The sequence below is a fragment of the Oratosquilla oratoria genome, chromosome 11, assembly GCF_046742065.1.
Source record: "Oratosquilla oratoria isolate Oo_2021 chromosome 11, ASM4674206v1, whole genome shotgun sequence".
NCBI lineage: Eukaryota > Metazoa > Arthropoda > Malacostraca > Stomatopoda > Squillidae > Oratosquilla > Oratosquilla oratoria.
Genome location: NC_134787.1, coordinates 31,466,319 through 31,476,318, shown reverse-complemented (window position 1 = coordinate 31,476,318; position 10,000 = coordinate 31,466,319). Strand labels below are relative to the sequence as shown.

Genomic DNA, 10,000 nt, shown 5'->3' with positions numbered 1-10,000 from the left:
TATTTGCTTTCTCAGAGGCTGCAATACACTGCTTGGATGATTTGAGATGGTTACTGATAGTTACCCCTAGATCCTTCTCACTATCCACTTTTGTTAATGAATTTCCAAATAACTTGTAATCGTACTTACTGTTATTTTTTACCTATGTGCATAACCTTGCATTTACTTATGCTCAATTTCATTAGCCTCTTTTCAGACCATTGCTGTAATTTATCTAAATCTTTTTGAATATCTAATTGATTGAAGTGATCATTTGCCATCCCGCACAATTTTGTATCATTAAGAAATTTGGAGACAATAGATTTTAGTCTGGTCTATATCATTTATATATACTATGAATAGAAATGGCCCAAGAACGGAACCGTGAGGAACTCCACTCGTAACATTTTACCATCTAGAAGTTTCGTTATTTAAAACAACTGTTTTCGATCATTCAACTAATTTCTAGGCCAACTTAATAGGCTGCCACTTACTCCGTGTGAAGCTAATTTAGTAAGTAGTCTCTTGTGGGGGACGGTATCAAAAGCTTTTGCAAAGTCTAAATATATTAGATATATATTGTTTCTTTTGTCATAACTTGAAATGACTGAATTGTAGAATTCGAGTAAGTTAGTCACGCAAGAACGTTTCCGTCTGAATCCATGCTGGCTATCATTTATCAAACAGTTACTTTCTAAATGATGTTCGATAGCATCTCTGATGATAGTTTCCATAATTTTTCCTACGGTTGAAGTCAAGCTTATAGGCCTGTACTTATTTGATTTTTTTTTTTTTTTGTCGCCTTTTTTGAATATTGGAGTGACGTTAGCTAGCTTCCATTCTCTTGGGACATTTTCAGCTATGATGGATTTTTTGAAAATTTCTAATGGAACAACAATCTCATTTTTCATTTCCTTTAAGATTCTTGGATGCCAACCGTCAGGCTCTGGAGTTTTATTAATTTTGAGTGTCTCTATACACCTTTTAATTTTTTTCTTTTGTTATATTTACCGTAGTAAGTTTACCCTAGATTTTTCACAGATTTCAGTTTGGAGTTCAATTTACGAATACTGAGCTAAAATAGTTTTTTAAGACATTACACATTCCTTTGTTTGAATACTCAAGTTGACTGTCAGCAGATAATAGTGGGCCAATGTGATTCCTAGTAACATTTCTATCTCTAATGTAACTGTAGAATTCTTTGGGATTCTGTTTGGATTTATCAGCGATATTCATTTCGTATTGTCGTTTTCGTTTTTTTATTGTCTTTTTTAAATATCTCTATTATTTCATAGCTTTGATATTCGTTTGGTGCACCCGAGCACTTGTATTTTTGATAAGCCTGTCTCTTTTTAGCAATACTTTTTTCACTTTCATTGTCGAGCCATTTCGGACGAGCCTGATTTGGGGGCGTCTGTCCTTAAATGTAATGTAAGTATGAATCATCGTAGTAAGCGTATTTTGAACTATTTTAACATCTGATCTACAGGTCTTTCGCTAAAAATTGCCTCCCAATCTGTAAGCTGAAGCTCCTAACATAGTCCTTTGAACTGATGTTTACTAAAATCGGGTATTTTAAATGCAAATGTATCCATTCTAAAAATGTTTAGCAGTTTGAATCTAAGTTGTGGTCGCTATTTGCAATAGTTTCACCAACCTCCACATAGGCTCTCATGCTTTCACGGCTAGTGATCAATAGATCGAGTAAGTTTCTATGTCTTGTGGGTTCTTTTGCGTGCTGAACTAAGTAATTTTCACCAAGAAAATCTATCAAGCAACTAACTATATGGCCATGTTCAAGGGTCATCCAATTAATGTCAGTAAAATTGAAATCACCCATTATCAATAAGTCCCGGTTGCAGAAACTAGACAGTTCTTGAAACAACAGTTTGTCGTCTGCTAATGATAATGTTTTTGGCCTATATATTACACCTACACACACATATATATATATATATATATATATATATATATATATATATATATATATATATATATATAATATATATATATATATATATATATATATATATATATATTTATTATTATTATTATTAATTTGCTCTCATTCGCACATAGAGGTTCGTTGACTTTGCAATCACGGGCTGGATGCTCAGATTCGTCGTCTATATTTTCTCCACTCCACCTAGTCTACCGCCCACTCCTCCCACCCCTCCTCCTCCTCCTCTTCCTCCTCTTCTTCCTCCTCTTCCTCCTCCTCTTCCTCCCTCTCCTCTTCCACCTCCTCCCTCTCTTCATTTTCCTCCTACTCTTTTTCCTCTACCTCCTCCTCCCGTTCCTCCTACTTCTCCTCCTCTATCCCCTCCTCAATCTCCTCCACCTCCATGGAATCCGATCGCATTCCAGTCCGGAGGAGGAATTAGAAGGAATCAGCTCATGACTGGATATTCGAGATGATGATTTCTTTTAAGATTTTTTTTTTTTTCATCGTTTTCAGTATCAAAGGTTTGATCTTGTCCTTGCAAATGTATATTTTATTCTTGTACAACACTCAGTAGCCTCCATGTGTAGGCTCCTCTTTTTTATTTTATTTTCTGTCTCTATATGTATTCGTATATTTTTATTTATTTAATTTCTTGTTATCGGCTTAGGTACGACAGTTGCTCTGTATGAAAAATGTAAGACCTTAGGCGAAATGAAAAATAGAAAAAATTACAAGTCAGTTCTATACCATGTGTGTGAGTGTGTGTGTGTGTGTGTGTGTGTGTGTGTGTGTGTGTGTGTGTGTGTGTGTGTGTGTGTGTGTGTGTGTGTGTGTGTGTGTGTGTGTGTGTGTGTGTGCGCGCGAGCGCGCGTGGGGTAGTGGAGTTCATGGAGATGAAAAAAGGAAAAAATTCATTTGGTGTGAAAGAGTTTAAGAAAATGTTGACAGTTAGTTACTAATTTACTTACGCGAGATGTAACTCTGCGGAAGCCTTTGCTATTTTCATTGAATTTTTGAGTTGAACATAAAATAGAAAAATAAATGGAATGGAAGTAATATCGCATTGTTTTGATGTCTCTCTGTTGAGTATATTGGATTCGTCCGGGCAGGGTAGAAGTATGTAGCGTTCTGTTACGTGATGGAGTATAGAATGTTTTTTTTTTTTCTACTTCACGATAAAAACTTTGTGTCGATGCTTTCTTCGGAAAATTATATCTAGCTAGTTAATCACATATTTGTTAATTTGTTTATTCATTTATTTATTTATTTATCTAATCATTTATTTATTTATTCATTTTTCACAATGTCTAGTCTCATTTATATTGAGATTTTACTTTTTATATATTATATTAGATAATCAATTGGTAATATTTTCACTTACCTTCCATTAAAGTGTGTATATGTATTTTTTGTTTATAGTCATATCGCCAAATGTTTCTATATCACATGTTCATATATATCTTTATATAATCTTAAGTCTCTGTATTATACATTCAATTTTTTTTCATATTCATAATAGTATAATTTTAAGCATTTTGCATTTATGATCTTTTAAGCATTTCTTGTATCTGGTTAGAGATCTTAATACTTAAGTCTTTTTCGCTATTGCTTTTCCTCTGCCTTACGTCTTTTTCCACAATTTTTCCCAAAGGTCTGGACCAGGAATACGATGGTAAGTACATTTTTTTTTCATTTATTTTTACCTAGATTGCGCAAATATCTTGGTGGAGTGTCTGGCATGGACGCCAAAGTGCGCCATCTTATCAAGGGTGTACATCTTAGCTTTGCAATTTTAAGAAAAATTTTGCAATTTGATTTTCTTGGATTATGTGGGTCCTTTTTTATGTATATATTTTTTCCCGAGAGGAATGGATCTCCGTCCACGTGCTGGACCCGTGGTAGGCAGCTACTACCTACTCGGATGAGAGGTCATAGCTTATATTGTCCGATGTATGTGATTGGTTGATTAGTTAATGACGTTGCCGACAACAAATGAAATCATCTGGCTCTAATCAGAATAGATTATGTACATTAATTATACGGATAGAAGAACAACCGTTTATATATTTATTTGTTTATGTTAACTGGGTGATCAATGGGTGTAGGTTGGGTGTGTGCGTTGACTCGGCTATCTTTCTAAAAAGGAGTAGAAAGCCCTCTATGTGTACATATATGTATGTTTGTATGTATGAATGTATGTATGTATGTATGTATGCATATCTCAATGATATATTTTATTATTTGTTTTTTCTTATACACACACAAACACACACACACACACACACACACACACACACACACACACACACACACACACACACACACACACACACACACATATATATATATATATATATATATATATATGTATATATTCATGTATGATATATGTGTGTGCATGTATATAGTTTTTTTTATATATAGGCCTAGGCCCATAAAGCCACGGGGACCAATGCCTCGCCGGCCCACCCACTATGGTCGCTTGCGGTCGTGTCTGCCGCGCGCTGCGGCACATGAGACCGCCACCCATCAACCGCACGGTTTCCTTCTCCTCCTCCTCCTCCTCCTCCTCTTCCTGTTCTTCTTTGCCTCCTCCACCTCCTCCTCCTCCACTTGTTTCTCTTTCGCTTTCTTCTCTTTCTCCTTTGCTTCCTCCTTTTCCTCCTTCACTTTGCTTCCATTTCCTCCTGATCCTTCTCCTGATCCTCCTCCTGATCCTCCTTCGCCTTCTTTTTTTTCCGTTCTCCTCCTCTCCCCTTCCTCCTCTTTTACTTCCTCAATTTTGCCTGTCCTCCTTTCCCGCCCCACCGCGTGCTGGCGCCCCCTTCAGAGTTGAGGCAATTCTTGTGAAAAAGGGGCTGAGTTCCACTTAAGAGTTACCGTATTACTAACACCTGGTGGTGGCAAGTGCGACCTTCACAAGAACAGTCGAGACGATATCGACATAACAAGATCATACGAAGAAAGTATCTTCATGAAATCTATCACCCATGCCATGTCCTCAAATTATTTTGGCAGAAGGTGGAGAGACTAGATAGAAAAGTTTGAAGAAGAAGAGGCCTTTGTTCAGCAATGGGCTTGAAATGTTTGAAGATGGATGGTCAATCGTACTAGTTGTTAGGACCTCAACGTGTTGCCGGTATGTCCCATACAAGTCGTCATACCCTCATTCTTAAACCTTTGTAGGTTTGTGGGCCTTGTATTTGTTTAATTGTTGCTCATATTAGATTTGCTGAGGAGGAGTTTGGCTGAGCTGTATCATGAACGCGTGCGAATGCACAAACACACACACACACACACACACACACACACACACACACACACACACACACACACACACACACACACACACACACACACACACACACACACACACACACACACAAATACATGCACACACATACACTCACAGTTGTATTTATAGTTTTAAGTCTAAACGTTACTATTGCATTTTGGTTGGTTAAGTATTTCGAAACATTCAAGAGGAATTCCGAGTTAATACAATTACTTGTCACCTCTTCCTCCTCCTCTTTCTATTCTTTCTCTTCCGTCTCCCCAAGCACTCCCTTCTTGCTCCTACTCCTCTTCATCTTCTTCCCTCTCATCTTTATTCCTTTCCCGTTCATCATCTCTTCTTTTCCCCCATCCTCCTGTTCTTCTAACTCTTCCTCATCATTCACGTGGTCTTCGTCCTCATCCTTGTGGACTTCCTCTTCCTCCTCCTCCTTATCCTCCTCAACTTCCTCTTCCTCCTCCTCCTTCCCTTCCTCCTCCTCCTCCTCCTCCTCCTCCTCCTCTTCGAGCTTCTCTAAGAACCGGAGACGTGTGACGCCGCCAGGGGGCCCTCCGAGTCCCTGCGGGGAGCCGTGGTTGATGAGCGAAGGCTCGATTGTTCTTTTCGGGACCCAATAGGGACGCTTTGTCCCTCCGGTTCCCTAACTGGGTTCCTGACCAGATCAACGTCATCGGTCTGGGATTGTCACTCAGCTGGGACTCCCTCACTCCCTCACTCCCTCACTCCCTCACTCCCTCACTCCCTCACTCCCTCACTCCCTCACTCCCTCACTACTTCACTCTCTCACTCCCACCCGCCTCTAGTCCCTGGAGTCATGGGACCAATGAAAGCCAGGTTGAGGGATTTTCGGTGGGAGTTGTGGGAGCTAATTAATGGTGATGTTGAGAAACAGATAATTAGATATGCGATGATAACTTATAATGAGACTGGTGGTCATGTTTGTGGAAATAACAGTGATATCCGTAAGAGCTGTTTTAATATATTTTTAACATGATTATGCTATGGTGCATAGTATAATACATGCGTATTTAGATATGAAGATATCCACATACTGCCACGTCTTTGCGTGAATAAAATGTATGTTTAGGCATTTAATGATTAGTCATGTCATCCATTGTCCTCTAATGTCTAACATGTATAATTATATACATACATACATACATACATACATATACCAAGGCTTTTTCCCCCTTACAAGGGGGGTAGCCAAAAAGAAAAAGGCATAAAATCATTCCCACCCATTCCATCCCTGAATACACTCCACACCCCTCCACCCTCCCTCTTATCTTAGCACCTCCTGAAAGACGGGTCATCCCTGCACCTTGTCCACTGCCCTGGGTCAGAAGCAGTGTCGCAAGACACAGCACCTCCACAGCAAGGCCGCTTCATTAAATCGGCGACCCCCCCTCTCCGTCAGTAACACAAAACGTATTCATCACCGACGGGAAGAGTGAGCTTGATCGTTGATTGGTTGTGGTTTGAACTACCGTACGTAGTGGTGTACAGAAAACGTTATAGCTACTACCCTGAGAAGAGAGACAAGAGACAAGCAGAGAAGTAGACGCCCATGGGTCATCTGAAAACTACGTAGATTTTTCTCTATATCGTCTTACAACTCAACTAAACAAGTCCTTTGCACCTCTTCGATTGCAATAAGCAATTTCCAAATACCGAAACCCGTGAAAAGCATCTCCAAGCGAAGTTGCAATTCTTCGACATTCGAATTATTTTTGGATGTCTCAACGACTACTAGTTAGCTAAGTACGTCCTTCTGCCCTCTCTGTGCCAGTTATAAATATACAAAGAAGTCCATCTACGAAGTGTCTTCCCTTACTACCAGAAGCCATCGCGCACCTGTCTCTCCTAAAACTACTCATTTATTCCCGAGACATCAAGACCGTTGTCGTTGGCGAGAGTTCTAGCGACCAGAATCAAGACTTAAAATCGCCTGCCAGTTCTTTCGTGCTGCATACAAGCCCTGCGCGAGCTACCCTGGCTGGTATCATTGATATATGATGCTTTGGATTTAGTTTTGTAAATTTTTTAATGTTCATTTATATGTTTTATGTCCCATGTATTTTGAGTGTATTTTACTTTTGTAAATGATTATTTATTTTAACGAAGAGTTTGGTTACCTTACTTGAGGTTCTCTGAAGAAACCCCTCGTGCGAACTGCTCAAGGCCACGCGTGTTTTTTTTTTCTTTTTCTTTATCGCAATTAGCCTAGCCCATAGGTTGGTCGTGACACATACATACGAGTATAAACATACATACATAGATATGTATACACACACACACACACACACACACACACACACACACACACACACACACACACACACACACACACACACATATATATATATATATATATATATATATATATATATATATATATATATATATATAGTATAAAGTTCGTTTCTTGAGTAACTTCTCTCTCTTAGTGTATTCGCGCCGTCTGGATTAATTCCATTCTAAGTTAGACTCTCATGCTGCAGCTTTTAATCGTATTCATTGTAAGAAAGACCTTCAGACGGTTCCTCCTTTCTTCACTCTCTCTCTCTCTCTCTCTTTCTCTCTAATTTTCCTTCTTATTGTCGTTTCTGTTTCTTCCATCCTTCCCTCTCTGTTTCCTTTCCGTTCGTTGTCTTTGTTTTATTTACTATTTACTGTTCGCTATCTCCTCCTTTTCCCTCCTCTTCTCCCTCTCCACCCCTCCTTCCCCTCCACCTCTCCTGTATTCCATCTCTCTTCCTCTGCCACCTCTCCTCCTCCTCCTCCATCTCACCTCCTCCTTCACTTCTCGAATATCCTTTCGCGTTTTATCTTCGCCTAGGCTTTGCATAATCGCGTTCTCTCTCTTGCGCCTGCGCTTCCTCTTCCACCCCCTCCACCTCCTCCAACTCCTCTTCCTCCTCCTCTTCTTCCCGCATCCACCACTGTGTTTCATCCCCAAATAGCATTAAATTTTCTGTTCATTCATTGGCTTATGTGTGTGTATTTTATAAATTGGTATAGCCCCTTTATTGGGGTTAAGGGGACATAATCGTGATTACATCTTACTTACCTTTAGGTATTTAGCCTTTTATTATAAATGTCGTCAGGGTATTTTATCAGGTTGTTGAGATCAAGGAGAGAGTGGACATTGCTGAGGCAGCACAGATCAGGAACGATCATCAAGATAGTGAAATTTGCAGAAGTAGCGTGGCAGAATAATGTAGTTTCAAGAATGTTAGAGAAGGTTGGGAGTGAACTTTATTCAACAGTGAATAAAGAATGGATTATGGTGGTGGTGGTGATGATAATTTAGATAGCCATTTCATCTGATTTTTTCATCTAAAATGAAATATTTCATTCTTCATGAAATCATAATCGACTCGAAATTCTTCACGAAATGAAAATGTTATAAGAAATATATATATATATTTACAAGGGTCCTGCAGATGTTGTCAACAAGGGGCTCGACTTCAGGGCGACGTCTCCCCAAGAGAATGGCTTATCTTTGTATTCGTTTAGGTGAGAGCCCGTGAGAGAAGTGAGAAAATGCACAACCTTGACAATTCCTGATGGTAGCTGAACACGAAATAATATATATAAACATATATATATATATATATATATATATATATATATATATATATATATATATATATATATATATATATATATATATATACATATATATCATATAAGGCAACCACAAATCCAGCACGTGATCCAGACCCATGTTAATTAACTCCAAGCATGAAACCAAATGTCATTTTAAATAGAAAGGACACGACATATCAGGATTGAGGTTAACCTTGGTTTAAGCTTAACCCCACTCGGGTTAGCTGGATTATGTATATAGACAATTCAAACTTCACCCAGGAAGGCGACCGCCTACTTGGTTTAGCTTAGACGGGCTTCCATGGCCAAAGTAGAAGACTTGAAACTTCCTTATAAGGTAAGTTTGAGGCTACATTATATTAACGAGTCGGCTTATCTCTTTAACGACAGGGTGGGGGTATGGGGTCACGGGGAGGGGGGGTTCCCTAAGATGAATGAAGTCACCAGACGGCAGTTAGAAAAGAACATGATGTCTGGTGAGGATTGTTAGGGTGTTTGATCTTCATTGATCCATTGGCTAGGCAGAAGCTGGAAGGACGAAATAGAGAAGTTTACAGGAATAACATGACATTTGACATCAACGGAATGGATTTTTTTTTTTTTTTTTTTTTTTTTTAGGGGGTTGGGCTGGGGAGGGGGGAGTCTGTGCAGCTTATTACCATATTGAGGAGTTTTAAGTCCCCCCCATCACCACTACCCCATTTCCCACTCCCCTCTCCCTACCCTCTACCCCGCCCCTTCCCCCCCATTCCGTGTTAGCCTTCGTCCTTGCGACATTATCCTCTCTTCTATCTCATCCACCCCTTTCATCTTCCTCTTCCTCCCTCCTTCATTTGGGTCCTTTCCATCTTTAATCATGTCACAGTTTCTTTCTTTTGCTTCATTCTCTTTAGATCACCCCCGACGCCGGGCTATTCTAGGTCCTAAGTCTCAGTGCTTTACCTCTTCACATTCCTTCCTCCCTCCCTTCCTCTCTCCCCTCTCCCCTCCCTCCTCTCCTCTCTCCCCTCTCCCCTCCCTCCTCTCCTCTCCTTCCCTCCCCCCCTCCCCTACCCTCCCTCCACTGCCTTCTACCATTCCTCCATCCGCTTTCTATTTTTTCTTTCCGTTTTTTCTTTAATTCAATCTTTTTATATTTATTTATTCATTAGTTTCGTGATCTCAAATAT

The 10,000-nt window shown here is 39.5% G+C and overlaps 1 protein-coding gene across 6 annotated transcripts in view; it reads left to right on the top strand.

Annotated features, from left to right (window-relative positions):
* LOC143029713 (latrophilin Cirl-like) overlaps positions 1-10,000 on the top strand; it is a 1,085,987-nt gene that overhangs the window by 506,486 nt on the left and 569,501 nt on the right. For all 6 annotated transcript variants that reach the window (XM_076192573.1, XM_076192572.1, XM_076192568.1 and 3 more), the window contains one exon: positions 3,576-3,596. In XM_076192573.1, the coding sequence (XP_076048688.1) occupies positions 3,576-3,596 (21 nt within the window). The remainder of the gene's footprint in view (positions 1-3,575; positions 3,597-10,000) is intronic.